The sequence below is a fragment of the Jaculus jaculus genome, chromosome 6, assembly GCF_020740685.1.
Source record: "Jaculus jaculus isolate mJacJac1 chromosome 6, mJacJac1.mat.Y.cur, whole genome shotgun sequence".
Lineage (NCBI taxonomy): Eukaryota > Metazoa > Chordata > Mammalia > Rodentia > Dipodidae > Jaculus > Jaculus jaculus.
The window spans coordinates 96,337,849-96,354,177 of NC_059107.1; the positions used below are offsets into that span (position 1 = coordinate 96,337,849).

The 16,329-nt window shown below is 47.0% G+C and overlaps 1 protein-coding gene across 3 annotated transcripts; it reads left to right on the plus strand.

Moving 5' to 3' along the window:
- The first annotated feature begins 187 nt into the window (after positions 1-187).
- Amhr2 (anti-Mullerian hormone receptor type 2) lies at positions 188-15,209 on the plus strand. 3 transcript variants are annotated; one of them, XM_045153396.1, is made up of 11 exons: positions 188-236; positions 544-726; positions 938-1,129; positions 1,399-1,473; positions 1,677-1,789; positions 1,874-2,104; positions 8,938-9,052; positions 11,116-11,288; positions 13,216-13,363; positions 13,502-13,638; positions 14,940-15,209. In XM_045153396.1, the coding sequence occupies exons 1-11, from the start codon at positions 188-190 to the stop codon at positions 15,207-15,209; spliced, it is 1,686 nt and encodes a 561-aa protein (XP_045009331.1). The 3 variants fall into 3 exon arrangements, with proteins under 3 accessions (XP_045009331.1, XP_045009334.1, XP_045009332.1); XM_045153399.1 differs by lacking the exon at positions 14,940-15,209 and having other exon boundaries at positions 13,506-13,588; XM_045153397.1 differs by lacking the exons at positions 13,216-13,363; positions 13,502-13,638.
- Positions 15,210-16,329: the final 1,120 nt, after the last annotated feature.

The following is a 16,329-nucleotide window of genomic DNA, read 5'->3' on the forward strand; positions in this document are numbered from 1 at the left end:
GTTTTCCTCACACTCATCCTCTCCCCCACAGCAGTCTTCTCCCCGACAGACACTGGGGTAGGACAGAGGAGGTGGAGTTGGGGACTGAGGGCTTGGAAGCTCCCTAGTGCCCTGGTATCTGAAGGAGACTTTGCCTGGGCCAGCTGAGCTGGTTCATGCAATCCTCCTTCTGCCATCCTTTAGCAGGATGCTGGGGACGCTGGGGCTTTGGACATTGTTTCCTGTGGCTGTTCGGGGTAAGTGTCTACACAGAGGGGCAGGGGCTTCCCACCCACCCAGTAAGGGAAAAGGAATACTTCAAGTAACACACTCCTCACTTAGAAGAGGTAAGTGAGCTGGGTGAGTGCGGATGAAAAGCACAACCATGTGTCCCATGGTGGGGTCAGAAGATCCCAGGTTTCTATTGCCCCTGGGGTTCCTCGTTACCTCTACCCTACTGATCCTTGGATATGAAGTCATGTTTTGTCTGTCCCTTTGCCTACTGCTTTGCCCCTGCCTTCACTGCCTTCTTGAATCCTCCCTTTTCCTCATCCTGGTCCTCAGCACCTCCAAACAGGCGGACCTGTGTGTTCTTTGAGGCCCCTCGAGTGCAGGGAAGTACAAAGACACTGGGGGAGCTTCTGGAAGGAGGGCCGGGGCCTCCCCAGAGTATCCGCTGCCTGTACAGCCACTGCTGCTTTGGGATCTGGAACCTGACCCAAGGCCAGGCACAGGTGGAGATGCAAGGTGAATGGCAGGTGAAAACTAGGGTAGGAGACAGGCATGTCTTGGGGTGCATGTGGCAGCCAGGGGGGAAAGGGGAGAGACGGGATATGTGCAGGAAAGGAAGAGCACTGGGATGGAAGGGATGCCCTTGATAAGGAATTTACCCTCTCTGTCCCCACGCCCCATTGTGCTCTGTCTCTCTCTTCTCCCACTCTTAATCCCACCCTACTAGGATGCCGAGACAGTGATGAGCCAGGCTGTGAGTCCCTCCGTTGTGACCTAAGCCCCAGAGCCCAGCCCAGCCCTGGCTCTACTCTCTTCACTTGCTCCTGTGGCACTGACTTCTGCAATGCCAATTACAGCCATCTGCCTCCTCTGGGGAATCAGGGGGTTCCTGACCCCCAGGGTCCCCAAGCTGCCCCAGGTAGCTGCCCTCTTGGGGGAGCTGGAGCTTAGTGTGTGGGGGGGCACAGATCAGGATGAAAGGTAGAACCAGGGGGGGGTTCCCATCCCACCCCCACCTCCGCCCTCCTCCTCCTGGCCTTGGGAAGTTGGTTGCCCTGGTGACTGGGAGATAAGTGGCTTGTGACCAGGATGGGGGTGGGTGGGAAAGCAAGCTCTCTGAGGAGGGGAGTGGTTTCAGGGAGCTGCTGGGACAGTTCTCACCTACTGTGTTTTTGCCTTGTTGCTCAGGTGGGTCCTTCTGGATGGCGCTGGTGCTGTTGGGGGTGTTTCTCCTGCTTCTGCTGCTGGGCACCATCCTCCTGGGTACCAATCTCCCCCACTTCTCTCTTGTGACACCAAGACACTGCCCTAAAGCTCTGAGCTCTGTCCAGACCCCGCTGATCCCGTGGTCCTGGGATCTATCTCGCTAGTATCTATTCTTTGCACAAAGCTTCTCTTACTACATAACCCACTTTGCTGTCCCGTGTGCCTGTGCGCCTCCGCCCTAAGGCTCTTCTCTCCCCCAGTGCTGACCCAGCGGAAGGTCTGCAGAGCGCAAGGTGGGTCACGGCCAGAGCCAGACTCAGGCAGAGACTGCACTGAGGACCTGCCCAAGCTGCCCGACTTGTGCTTCTCTCAGGTGCCCCAGGGAGGGAGGGTGGGCTCCTCGGGGTACTCCTCGGGGCTCTGCTGGAGTGAAAGCCCAGCACAGTGTCCCCGCCAGGTAATCCAGGAAGGAGGTCATGCAGTAGTATGGGCTGGGAGGCTGCAAGGCGAGCTGGTAGCCATCAAGGCCTTCCCCCCAAGGGCAGTGGCCCAGTTCCGAGCTGAGAGAGCAGTGTACGAGCTGCCAGGTCTACAGCATGACCACATTGTGCGCTTTATCACGGCTGGCCAGGGAGGCCCTGACCCCCTGCCCTCCGGGCCCCTGCTGGTTCTGGAACTATACCCCAAGGTGAGGACCAAGGGGTGTATGTCATGTATATTATACCTGTGTGTGTGTGTGTGTGTGTGTGAGTTCATGGAGCTGGGGGACTGCATTTATTCTTTTGCTTTACACTTTCACTTAAAACAATTTTTTAGGTCAGGCATGGTGGCGAACCTTTATTCCCAACAATTCAGGAGGCATTGGTAGGAGGATCACCTGAGGCCAGCCTGGAACTACACAGTGAGTTCCAGGTCAGCCTGGGCTAGAGTGAGACCCTACCTTGAAAAACAAATACAAGCCAGGTATTGTGGCACATGCCTCCAGCCACTGCAAACAAACTGTGGATGCATGCCTCCCCACCTTGTGCATCTGGCTTACGTGGATTCTGGGGAATTGAACCTAGGTCCTTAGGCTTTGCAGGCAAGTACCTTAACTACTAAGCCGTCCCTCCAGCCCTGACTCTCTTCTCTCTGTCTCTCTCTGCTTGCAAAGAAATAAATGAATAAATAAAAGTACTTAGAAAAAACAAAAACAGAATGATATCATGCCTTAATCCCAGCACTCAGGAGGCAGTGGTAGTAGGATCACCATGAGTTTGCATCCACCCTAGGACTACAGAGTGAATTCCAGATCAGCCTGGACTAGAGGGAGACCCTATCTCAAAAAACCGAAAAAGGGGCTGGAGGGATGGCTTAGCAGCTAAGGTATTTGCCTGCAAAGCCAAAGGATCCAGGTTCCATTCCCCAGGACCCATGTTAGTTAGGGGGGGCACACATCTGGAGTTTGTTTGCAGTGGCTGGAGGCCCTGGAATGTCCATTCTCTCTTTCTCTGTCAAATAAATAAACAAATAAAAATAAAATATTTTTTAAAATCCCAGAATGAAGAGGAAGAAGGAGGCAGAGGTCAGAACAAGTTTATGGGATTGCATTTTATGTTTTAGGTGTCACACTTTGAACATATTTTCACACCTTACCTTCAGGATAACACTATGAGTTGGAAATCACTATGCATAACGTCTCAGAAAAAAAATAAGTTAATTTGCTCAGGATCTCTGTGACTTTTTTCAAATTTTAATATATTTTTAATTTATTTATTTGATAGAGAGAAAGAGGTAAAGAGAGAGACGGAGGGAATGAGTGCTCCAGGCCTCCAGCCACTGCAAATGAACTCCAGATGCATGCACACTCTTGTGCATCTGGCTCCCATGGGTCCTGGAGAATTGAACAGGGATCCTTTGGCTTTGCAGGCAACCACTTTAACCGCTAAGCCATCTCCCTGTCCCGCCTTTTTTTTTTTTTTTTAAAATAAATTTAATCTCTGTGACTTTTAAGCCTTGTTCCTCATTGTGTCGTTGCCTCTCTCCTGTTTGCCCCACCATCAGCACTCTCTGCTCATTTGGATTAACTCCTAATCCCATTCTGTTCAGTCTCCCCAGCCTGCTTCAGTGCCCAGATGGAATGAGCCTTCCCTGGTTTTTATCAACTCCTATAGCTTCTCTGCCTCTGAGAACTTGAATTCTGGAAAGCTCCCTCTGACCAAGTTCTCTTGGTCCTGTTCAAAAATCACTTTGTGTTTGCTTCACTTTCTCTGACTTCCCTGGCAGGGTTAGTCATTCCCAGTTTACAGCCATTGCATTGGTTTATGTTCGCATTGTGGGTTTTACAGCTTTCTTTTTTGTTTTTCCGAGGTAGGGTCTCACTCTAGCCCAGGCTGACCTGGAATTCACCATGTAGTCTCAGGGTGGCCTCAAACTCTCGGTGATCCTCCTACCTCAGCCTTCAGAGTGCTGGGATTAAAGGCGTGCACCACCACACCCAGCATTTTACTGCTTTAAAAAATTTTTTTTTTAAATTTTTATCTATTTACATGAGGGAAAGAAGGGAGTGGGAGAGAGAAAGAGAATGGGCAAGCCAGGACCTCCAACTGCTGCAGATAAACTCCAAATGCAAGGTTCACCTTGTGCATCTGGGTTTGGGTTGATGTGGGTTGTGTGGAATTGGACCTGGGTCCTTGGGCTTTGCAGGCAAGAGCATTAACCACTAAGCTATCTCTCTAGTCCTTTTTTTTTTTTTGAAGTAGGGTCTCACTCTAGTCCAGGGTGATCTGAAATTCACCATGTAGTCTCAGGGTGGCCTTGAACTCACAACGATCTTCCTACCTCTGCCTCCCAAGTGCTGGGAATAAAGGTGTGTGCCACCACACCTGGCTGTTTTTTATTTTTCTATTCCCCCCCCTTTTTTTTTTCAGTGTTGCCTTGAACTCACAGTGATCCTACCTTTGCCTCCCAAGTGCTCTATTTTCCCTTTTTATTTTATTTATTTATTTGGTTTTTCGAGGTAGGGTCTCACTCTGGCCCAGGCTGACCTGAAATTAACTATGTAGTCTCAGGATGGCCTTGAACTCAAGGCGATCTTCCTACGTCTGCCTCCCAAGTGCTGGGATTAAAGGCTTGTGCCACAACGCCCAGCTTGTGAGTTTTATTGCATCCTGGGTTAATATATCATTATCATCTTCTGTTCTTGAGTCACACTGGAGTCTTGGTACAGTTGTTTACACACACTGAAGGTGATCAATAATGTTTGTTCAATGGGGGCCTCCATTGCTCTTTTTGCCTCTTATTACCATTTGCTTCCTGTCCACCAGCTGCACTGACATGTCTTCCCAGGCCTGATATTTCATATCTTGCCCTGCCTTCTCTGTCCTCTGTCTTTGTCCCAAATTCTGACTACTTGGATTCAAGTTCCATTTCTTCCTCCCTCCCTCTTGATTTAGGGCTTTATTTTTTTCTTTGAGATAGGGTCTCACTTGTACCCAGGACCCAGGCTGACTTGGAATTCATTATGTAGTCTCAGGCTGGCCTCTAACCTCAAACTCATGGCAATCCTCCTCCTACCTCTGCCTTGTGCCTAGTGCTGAAATTAAAGGTATGCACCACCACACTTGGCATTTAGGTTTTTGTTTTAATTTTTCTTTTTTAAAAAGCTTATTTTCTTTTATATTTTATTTCTTTGAGAGAGAGAGATAGAAAGAGGCAGAGAGCAAGAGAGAGAGAGAAACAATGGGCACATCAGAGCCTTCAGCCACTGTAACTGAACTCCAGAGACATGAGCCACCTTGTACCCCTGGTTTACATGGGTCCTGGGATTGAACATGGGTTTTTTGGCTTCGTAGTCAAACACTTTAACCGCTAAGCCATCTCTTCAGCCAGAGGTTTTATTATTATTATTTTATTTTTAAGGTAGAGGTAGAGTCTCGCCCTAGCTCAGGCTGACTTGGAATTCACTTTGTAGTCTCAGAGTGGCCTTGAACTCGCAGCGATCCTCCTACCTCTGCCTCCCAAATTCTGGGATTAAAGGTGTGCATCACCACACCTGGTTTGATTTAGGTTTTGGGTTTTTTTTTGTTTTTGTTTTTTTTTTTTTTGGCTTTTCGAGGTAGGGTCTCACTCTGGCTCAGGCTGACCTGGAATTCACTATGTAGTCTCAGGGTGGCCTAGAACTCTAGGCAATCCTCCTACCTCTGCTGGGATTAAAGGCGTGCATCACCACACCTGGCTTTGGGATTTAAAAAAATATATTTTATTTATTTATTTGACAGAGGAAGAAGGTGAGAGAGAGATAAAATGAATGGGCATGCTAGGGCCTCCAGCCACTGCAAACGAACTCCAGACACATGTGCCACCCTGTGCATCTGGCTAACATGAGTCCTGGGGAATCAAACCTAGGTCCTTTGGCTTTTTAGGCAAACGCCTTAACTGTTAAGCCAACTTTCCAGCCCATGATTTAGTTTTTTGAAGTGGGTCTCACTGCAGTCCAGGAGCTCAGTTTGTAGCCCAGATTGATGCTGAACTCGTGGCAGTCCTTTTTCCTTTTAATTTTTTTTATTTTTAAAATATTTTTTGTTCATTATTTATTTATTTATTTGAGAGTGACAGACACAGAGAGAAAGACAGATAGAGGGAGAGAGATAGAATGGGCGCGCCAGGGCTTCCAGCCTCTGCAAACGAACTCCAGACGCGTGCGCCCCCTTGTGCATCTGGCTAACGTGGGACCTGGGGAACCGAGCCTCGAACCGGGGTCCTTAGGCTTCACAGGCAAGCGCTTAACTGCTAAGCCATCTCTCCAGCCCCCCCCTTTTTTTTTAATTTTTATTAGCATTTTCCATGATTATAAAAAAATCCCATGGTAATTCCCTCTCTCCCCCCCCCCACTTTCCCCATTCTCCATCTCAATCATTCCATTCTCCATCTCAGTCATTGTACTTACATATATAAATATCAACCTATTAAGTACCCTCCTCCCTTCCTTTCTCTTCCCTTTATGTCTCCTTTTTAATTTACTGGCTTCTGCTACTAAGTATTTTCATTCTCACGCAGAAGCCCAATCATCTGTAGCTAGTATACACATATGAGAGAGAACATGTGGCGCTTGGCTTTCTGGGCCTGGGTTACCTGACTTAGTATAATCCTTTCCAGGTCCATCCATTTTTCTGCAAATTTCATAACTTCATTTTTCTTTACCGCTGAGTAGAACTCCATTGTATAAATGGATCATGGAGGTCCTTTTACTTCAGCCCCTGAGTTGCTGAGATTACAAGAGTGAGGCACCACGCAGTGCTGAAACTCGACCTCTCTAGACTTACAACTGATCTCAAGTTACTTGGCTTTCTCTAACCACACTATGAAGCAGAGATTACTATGCACAGCTCAGAAAAGAAAATTAATTTGCTCAGGTTCCTCTTAGTGTGGAGGCAAGAATATTATTGATAATTTGAGGCCAGCCTCATCTACATAGTTCTATGCCAGATTGGGCTACATAGTGAGACCCCGTCTCTAAGTAAATTGAATAAATAAATACTCCTCTGCTGTAAAAATTGGAGAGGTCAGGACTGAGAGATGGTTTAGCAATTTTGGCACTTGCCTGTGAAGCCTAAGGACCCAGGTTCAATTCCTCAGGTCCCACCTAAGCCATATGCACACAGTGGCTCATACATCCAAAGTTCATTTGCAGTGCCTTGAGGCCCTGGTGTACCCATTCATTCTCCTACTCTCCCCCGCCCTCTCTGTCTCTAATAAATAATTTTTTTAAATATTGGGGAGATCATAGTACCTCCATCCTAGGATCTTCATGAGGATTAAAGGAGGCCCTATGCCTGGGCCACAGTAAATTCTCAGCTCAATTGGCCTCAAGCTACTTTTTCTTTTTTTCTCTTGAGACAGAGTGTTCTCGTGTAGTTCAGGCTGGCCTTAAACTCAGGAGCAGGTTGGGGAGATGCTCAGTGGGTACTTGAGTTCAGATTCCCAGACTCATAGAATTACCAAATGGAATGGAACATGTTATCATCTCAGCACTGGGGATGTAGGGACAAGCAGATCCCTGTAGTTTATTGGTTTGCTAGTCTGACTAAATTGGTGAAGAGTTCTCAAAAAGAAATAAGAAAGCCAGGCATGCATGCCTTTAATCCTAGTATTTGGGAGACAGAGGTAGGAAGCAGCTTGAGACTACATAGTAAATTTCAGGTCAGCCTGGGCTAGAGTGAGACCCTACCTCAAAAAACCAAACAAAAAAGAAATAAGTGAGCCAGGCATAGCAGTGTATGCCTTTAATCCCAGTAGTTGAGAGGCTTAGATAGGAATAACACCAAGAGATTGAGGCCAGCCTGAGCTGTAAAGTAAGTTTTAGGGTTTTACTCAGCTTTGGCTGGATTGAGACCCTGCCTCTAGAAAACAGAGCAACTCCCCTCACCCCAAAGAAATGTATGTAGAAGAGAAAGTCGAAAACAACTGGAGAAGACATTCAACATTGACCTCTGGCCTCTGCCCATCTGCTCACCTGCATGTGCACACAGCTTCATATAAGCACACACACACACACACACACACACACAAGATTCAAGGCTGGGGGCTGGCTTAGCAGTTAAGGTGTATGCTGGTGAAGCCTAAGGATCCAGGTTTGATTCTCCAGGTCCCATGTAAGCCAGATGCACAAAGTGGTGCATGCATCTGGAGTTCATTTGCAGTGGCTTAGGCCCTGGTGCGCCAATCCCCCCTCCCCCCCCCGCCCTGTCTCTAATAAATAAATAAATAAATAAAATCTTTTTTAAAAAAGATTCAACGTTGGCCTCTGCCAGATCACTGTCCGTAGAAATACTCTGTCTCAAACTCAGAAGCCTTCTGCGTCAGCCTCTTGCGTGTAGGGATCACAGGTGTATAATACCATATCTGGCTAATTTTTTTGTTTGTTTGTTTTGTTTTGAGGTAAGGTTTCACTCTAGCCAAGGCTGACCTGTATATATATTTGAGAGAGAAAGATACAGGCAGGTAGAGAGAAAGAGAGAATGGGCATGCCCGGGCCTCCAGCCGCTGCAAATGAACTCTAGATGCATGTGCCCCCTTGTGCATCTGGCTTATGTGGGCCCTGGGGAGGTGAACTTCCATCCTCTAGCTTTGCAGGCAAGAGCTTTAAGTGCTAAGCCATCTCTCTAGTCCCTGGTATTTATTTTTTTATTTTTTTATTTTTTTTGAGGCAAGGTCTCATGTAATTCTCATGTAACTAAGGCTGGCTTGGAACTTACTATGTAGCCAAGATGGCCTTGAACTCCTGATCCTCTTGTCTCCATCTCCCATGTGCTGGGATGACAGGTGTGTGACGCCACACGTGGTGAGAGTTACTATATTTTCTTGTCACTCTGACTGATGCACATTCTCACTCCTCTGCTGTCTGTACTGTCTTGGCCTGGATCTGTCAGGATGTCTCTGTTCTGGGTATGTGCAGAGTGGGGGAAGTGTGTCAGTGGATTTCTCTTCCCTGGGATCATCAGTTGACTCTCTGTGCCCCTCCTCCTCTCTGCTTTTCCCCAGGGCTCCCTATGCCACTACTTGACTCAGCACACTAGTGACTGGGGAAGTTCCTTGCAGATGGCTCTGTCCCTTGCCCAGGGCCTGGCATTTCTCCATGAAGAGCGCTGGCAGAATGGTAAGGGAGCTGGGCTGCAGGGAGCCACATTACTACATGTCCAAGCCCCCTTAGCTTCGGTCAAAAGAGGGAGGCAGAGGCTGGGGAGATAGTTGTAGTAAAAGTGCTCTTATGCAAACACGAGGATATGAATTCTGGTCCTCAGCGCCCAGGTAAAACCAAGCATGGCCTGATGTCCGTCTGTGTTCTTCATACATACCCATCCACGTGCACCCCACACATACACACACACACACACACACACACACACACGTACTAAAAATGAGTAGGAGATGAATGCCTTTAAATCCCACCATTTAAACCGGGTGTGGTGGCGCACGCCTTTAATCCCAGCACTCGGGAGGCAGAGGTAGGAGGATCGCCATGAGTTCCAGGCCACCCTGAGACTCCATAGTGAATTCCAGGTCAGCCTGAGCTAGAGTGAGACCCTACCTCCAAAAAACAAACAAACAAAAAATCCCAGCACTTGGGAGGCTGAAGTAGAAGGAAGGCCTTGAGTTTGAGGATAGCCTGGGGCTACAGAGTAAATTCCAGGTCAGCCTGGACTACAATGAGACCACACCTTGAACAAAAGCAAACAATAAAATTAAAAATGATCCAGGCATGGTGGTGGTATACTCCTAGCACTAGGGAGGTAGACGTAGGAGGATCACCATGAGTTTGAGTCCAACCTGAGACTATATAGTGAATTCCAGGACAGTCTGAGCTAGAATAAAATTCTACCTTGAAAAACAGAAAAACAAAAATTAAAAATGAAAGCCGGGCGTGGTGGCACACGTCTTTGATCCCAGCACTCAGGAGGTAGAGGTAGGAGGATCACTATGAGTACAAGGCCACCCTGAGACTACATAGTGATTTCCAGGTCAGCCTGGACTAAAGTGAGACCCTACCTTGAAAAACCAAAACAAAACAACAACAACAAAAAAATTAAAAATGAATTTAAAGACCAAGGCCTCTGGGCAAAGAATGTGGTTTAGGGATAGAGAGCACTTGCCTAGCAAGCCCAAGGTCCTGGGTTCAATCTCATTATTTACCCAAAATTAGGAATGTTGGAGCTGTAGAGATGACTCAGTGGTTAAAGGCACTTGCTTGCCAACCCTGATGACCCAGGTTCTATTTCTCATTACTTGTATACACCCAAATGCACAGTGACACATGCATCTGGAGTTCATTTATAGTGGCAGAAGGCTGGACACACCCATACTCACTGTCTCTCTCTCTCTCTCTCTGTCTCTCTTTCTGGGTCTGCCTCTTTCTCTCCATCAAAATAAATAAATAATAAATAAACAAATAAATAAATATTTTCTAAAAAATAAGGAGTGTTAGGCCGGGCATGGTGGAGCATGACTTTAATCCCAGCATTCGGGAGGCAGAGGTAGGAGGATCGCCATGAGTTTGAGGCCACCCTGAGACTCCATCGTGAATTCCAAGCCAGCCTGGGCTAGAGTGAGACCCTATCTCAAAATCAATCAATCAATAAATAAATAAAATAAAAGAATGAAAAGTCAGGCATGGTGGCACACACTTTTAATCTAATCCCAGCACTCAGGAGGCAGAGGTAGGAGGATTACTGAGAGTTCGAGGCTACCCTGAAAGTACAGAGTGAATTCCAGGTCAGCCTGAGCTAGAGTGAGACCCTACCTCGAAAAACCAAAAAAAAAAAAAAAAGAGAATGAGAAAAAAAACAAAAAACAAAAGGACGTTAAAGAATTGAGGCAGGCAAATTGCTTCAAGTTTGAGGCCAGCATGAGTCACATAGCAAGTTACAGGCCAGGTACCTTACCCCTCCCTCAAAAATAAAAAAAAAAAAAGAATGTGCAGCTTTGGAAGCTAAAACTGTAGCTGCCAGTAGTGGTGGTGCATGCCTGCCTAGCACTTGGCCACTTGGGAGACAGAGGCAGGAGGTTCTGGAGTTAAAAGACAGTCTCAGCTACATAGGGAATTGTAGGGCAGCATGGGCTGTATGAGAGCATATCTCTGAGAGAGATTAGATAGATAAATCAGACCTACACATGATTGACAGAAAAGGGACCTTTGTCCCTTACCTTGGATTTCCCTCACAGGCCAATATAAACCAGGTATTGCTCACCGAGATCTGAGCAGCCAGAATGTCCTTATTCGGGAAGATAAGTCATGTGCCATTGGAGACCTGGGCCTTGCTATGGTGCTCCCTGGCCTCACTCAAGGCCCTGCCTCAGTTCTTACTCAACTCCGAGGCCCGGCTGCTATCTTGGAGGTAAGTGCTCTGGGTGAGAGTGAGGCTCCACTGTTAAAGGTGCTTGTTTGTAGAGTCTGTTGGTTGGGTTCAATTGCCTGTTGCGTGTGTAAATAGGACACAAAAAATGGTGCAAGTAGCTGAGCGTGGTGGTGCACACCTTTAATCCCAGCACTTGGAAGGCAGAGGTAGGAGAATCGCTGTGAGTTTGAAGCCACTCTGAGACTACATAGTTAATTCCAGGTCAGCCTGGGCCAAGTGAGACCCTACCTCAAAGAAAAAAAACCACACACACACAAAAACACAAACAAACAAAAAAGGTGAAAGTGCCAGATGTCTGATGTACGTTTGCAGTACCAAGAGGCCCTGACACCCCCACCCCCCGCCACATGCACACATGCATGTAAATAAATTTAAAAAATTAGAGCTGGAGAAATGGCTTAGCGATTAAGGTACTTGCCTGTGAAGCCTAAGGATCCATGTTTGACTCCCCAGATTCCAGGTAAGCCAGATGCATAAGGTGACGCATGTGTAAGGTCATAAGGTGGTGCGTGCATCAAGTTCAATTCTAGTGGCTGGGGGACCTGGTGTGCTAATTCTCTCTCTCTCTCATATATATATTTTTAAATACAAGTAGCTGGGCATGGTAACGCATGCCTTTGATCCTAGCACTTGGGAGGCAGAAGTAAGATGATCACTATGAGTTCAAGGCCACCCTGAGACTACAGAATGAATTTCAGGTCAGCCTAGGCTAAAGTGAGACCCCGACTCAAAAAAACATACACATAAAAATGATGATAATAACAATAAAATAAAATAAATAGGGGGCATGGTGGTGCATGCCTTTAATCCTAGCATTTAGGAAGCCAAGGTAGGAGGAGTACTGTGAGTTCAAAGTGAGCCTGGGACTACAGAGTGAGTCCAGGGTAGAGTAACACCCTATCTCAAAAAATCAAAAGCAACGAAAATTAATTATTTATGGCTGGAGAGATGGCTTAGTGGTTAAGCCACGGTCTTCATAACCTAAGGACCTGGATTTGATTCCCTAGTACCCACAAAAGCCAGATGTACAAGGTGGCACATGTGTCTGGAGTTCATTTGCAGTGGCTAGAGGCCCTGGTGCACCTGTTCTTTCTGCCTCATTTTTTCTCTGTGTCTCTTAAATAAATAAAATAATTTTAAAAGTTTTTATTTATTTAAGAGACAGAGAGACAAAAAAGGAGAAAAAGAAAATGGGTATGCTGGGCTCTCTAGCCCCTGTAAATGAACTCCAGATGCATGTGCCACCTTGTGCATCTTGTTTATGTGGGTACTGGGGAATTAAACCTGGGTTCTTAGGCTTCACAGATGAATACCTTAACCTCTATACCATCTCTCCAGCCTCAGAGGTGATTTTTTTTTGAGGCAACCCCAACAGATAGGCCTTTTTTAAAAAAACTTTTTTTTTTTGGTTTATATTTATTTATTTGAGAGAGAGAGGTACATGGAGAGAAAATGAGCATTCCAGAGAGAGAGGTACATGGAGAGAAAATGAGCATTCCAGGACCTCAAACCATTGCAAATGAACTCCAGACACATGCACCACCTTGTGTATCTGGCTTATGTGGGTACTGGGGAATCGAACCTGGGTCCTCAGTCTTTACAGGCAAGAGCCATAACTGCTAAGCTATCTCTTCAGCCCATGGCCTTTTATTTTTTTTAATGTAAGAGGGAGAGAGAGAACTGGTGTTCTAGGGCCTCCATACACTGTAATTGAACTCCAGACAAGTCTGCCCCCTTGTGTGCATGTGCGACATTGCATGCTTGTGTCACTGCATTTGGCTTACATGGGACCTGGAGAGTTGAACATGAATGAGTCCTTAGGCTTCGCAGGCAAATGCCTTAACAGCTAAGCCATCTCTCCAGCCCTCCAGAGGTGATTTGTGACCCTTCACACATTGCTTTGCAGGCTGGCACCCAGAGGTACATGGCACCCGAGCTCTTGGACAAGACTCTAGACCTACAGGACTGGGGCACAGCCCTCCGACGAGCAGATGTTTACTCTCTTGCTCTGCTCCTTTGGGAGATCCTGAGCCGCTGCTCAGATTTGAGATCTGGTAAAAACAAACAAAACAAAACAAAAACCTCCACCCCGGGTATCCCACCAGTGAAGGTTGCCACCTTCTTTTCTGTCTTCTCTACATGGGAGACAGTCCCAGGATAGGCCAACACTCTACCCCTGTACTTTTCCCCAGACAGCAGACCACCACCCTTCCAACTGGCCTATGAAGCTGAATTGGGAAGCACCCCGAGCACCTGTCAGCTCTGGGCCTTGGCAGTAGAGGAAAGGAGGCGCCCTTACATCCCATCCACCTGGAGCTGCTTTGCCACAGTAAGAAACCACCACCACGGGCTGGCTGCTGGGTCCCTGGAGACCAGGGGCTGGGTATGAGCTTCAAGGACTTCTCTGCCAGGGCCAGTCCATCTCTCCTTGTGTCCGCTCCTCTTCTTCCCCCCCCCCCCCCAGGTTCTTTTTCAGCTGCAACTGGAAAACATTCAGTGGCCCCCCAGTCCATTCTTTCCTCATCTAAGAGTCACATAAATGGATCTGTCCACTTGAGACACACATGTTCCTATTGATCCTTCTCTAGTCTCTCAGTCAACTCCTCCATTAATGAACCCTGATCTTCAGTCCTCTTGTCCAGATATCTCTTTGACTATGTTCCCACTAGGAGATCTGCTCCTATGATAGTGCCTCTCCTGGTCCAGTGGACCCCGGAATTCAATCTAGTGATTCCTCATTTTGTTCTATACATCTGTTTTTTTTGCTGTGACATAGTCAGCTGACCTGGAATTCACTCTGGATTCTCAGGGTGGCCTCGAACTCAGTGCAATCCTCCTACCTCTGCCTCTCCCGAGTGCTGGGATTAAAGATGAATGATTTCGCTGGGTGTGGTGGTACACGCCTTTAATCCTAGCACTCAGGAGACAGAGATCAGGCGGATTGTTGTGAGTTCGAGGCCACCCTGAGAATCCAGAGTGAATTCCAGGTCAGCCTGGCCTAGAGTGAGACTCTACCTCGAAAAACCAAGAAAAAAAAAAAATGAATGATTTCAGTCTAGTACTACATAGTAAATTCCAAGTCAGCCTGGGCTAGAGTAAAACCCTATTTTGTAAAACCAAAACCAACCAACCAAACAAAAACAAACAATGAAAAACCAGAACAAAAAAAGAAAAAAAGATGAGGCAGAGGTAGAAGGAGCACCGTGAGTTCAAGGCCACCCTGAAACTACATAGTGAATTCCAGGTCAGTTTGAATTAGAGTGAGACCCTACTTCGGAAAAAAAAAAAGCAAGCAAGCAAGCAAGCAGGCAAGCACTGGTTGACTGAGGATAGTAATTTTCCATTAATATGTTAAGTTGTTAGATTGAATTAGTCCTGAGGAAAAGGTAAACTAGAAAGCACTCCAGGAGCCTGTCTAGTGGGATGGACTTCAGTGAGGGAGGAGAGGGGCCCTCCAGAAAGGATTGGAAGTGGAGTGGTGCAATCAGGAATTGGGGAGCAGCTCTGTGGCACAGAGGCGTGGGGAGAGAGAAGCAAAATAGGAATGATAAGCATTGAAAATACCCTTAACTGTGGGGTTCATTAAGATCTGATCTGGAATCAAGCCTGCCTCCCAATCTTTCCTTCCAGGACCCAGCGGGTCTAAGGGAGCTCCTGGAAGACTGTTGGGATGCAGACCCAGAGGCTCGGCTGACGGCTGAGTGTGTGCAGCAGCGCCTGGTGGCCCTGGCCCACCCTCGGGAGACTCACCCCTTCCCAAAAAGCTGGCCGCATGGCTACCCACAAGACTGTCCTTCAACACCTGACCCTGCCCTAAAGGAGAGTGCCTGCCACCTCAATGTTCAGCAAGGCCTGGGCTCTAGAAATTCTCAGCCTGCCAGCACCACTTCTCATGTATAAGTGAACAATATGTGGAATCTGTGTGCATGCCAACATAAATGTAGTGATCATATATAACTGTGTGAACTGTCTACCACTGCCTTCCCCACTTTATGAATCCGTGGATTCTTCTGTGGGTTTCAAATCCACAGGGTTCTAACCTGCTAATAAGGTATAGGAGTGCACAGAAAAGAGAATGAAGTCACCTTTCCTAACTCTTGTTCTGATCTTCCTTTTTTCCTATGACCCCAAACCTTACTTCTGCTTTTCCACCAGCATCTATTTCCTCCCCCCCCCCATCCTCTGAGGCAGGGTCTCACTCTAGCCCAGGCTGACCTAGACTTCACCAAGTAGTCTCAGGGTGGCCCTCGAACTCACAGCGATCCTCCTAACTCTGCCTCCCGAGTGCTGGGATTAAAGGTGTGTGCCACCATGCCTGGCTTATTTACCTTTATTTTTTGCTTATGAGAGAGATGGAGAGAGAATGGGTACACAAGAGCCTTCAGCCGCTACAAGCAAACTCCAGATACATTTACTACTTTGTGCATCTTGCCTACATGGGTCCTGAAGAATTGAGCCTGGGTCTTTTGGCTTTACAGGCAAGATTCTTAACCATTAAGCCATCTCTTCAGTCCCTACTTTTTTCTTTAAATGTTTATTTATTTACTGAGAGAGAGAGAGAGACAGACAGAGAGAAAGAGAGGAATAGGCAGATATAAAGAGAGAAAGGGTGTGTCAGGCTTTCTAGCCACTGCAAATAAGCTCCAGGCACATGCATCACTTTGTGCATCCAGTTTAACATGGGTACTGAGGAATTGAACCAGGTCCTTAGGATGTGCAGGCAAGTGCCATAGATGCCAAGACATCTTTCCAGATATTTATCTTTTTTTTTTTTTTTTGAGGTAGGGTCTTGCTGTAGCTCAGGCTGACCTAGAATTCACTATGGAGTCTCAGGGTGGCCTCGAACTCACTGTGATCCTCTTATCTCTGCCTCCCAAGTGTTGGGATTAAAGGCTTTATTTTTTTAATGTTTATTTATTTATTTGTGAGAGAGAGGCGAGAAAAAGGGAAGGAGGGAGGGAGGGAGAGAGAGAGAGATGATGGGGAGAGAATGGGTGTGCCAGTGCCTCTAGCCACTGCA

Bases quoted from the DNA above. Each gene is read 5' to 3' on its own strand.
- Amhr2 (XM_045153396.1), top strand. From the start codon at position 188: ATGCTGGGGACGCTGGGGCTTTGGACATTGTTTCCTGTGGCTGTTCGG. The intron at 2,105-8,937 runs GTGAGGACCAAG...GCTTTTCCCCAG, and splicing joins TTCTGGAACTATACCCCAAG to GGCTCCCTATGCCACTACTT. The intron at 9,053-11,115 runs GTAAGGGAGCTG...TTTCCCTCACAG, and splicing joins TGAAGAGCGCTGGCAGAATG to GCCAATATAAACCAGGTATT.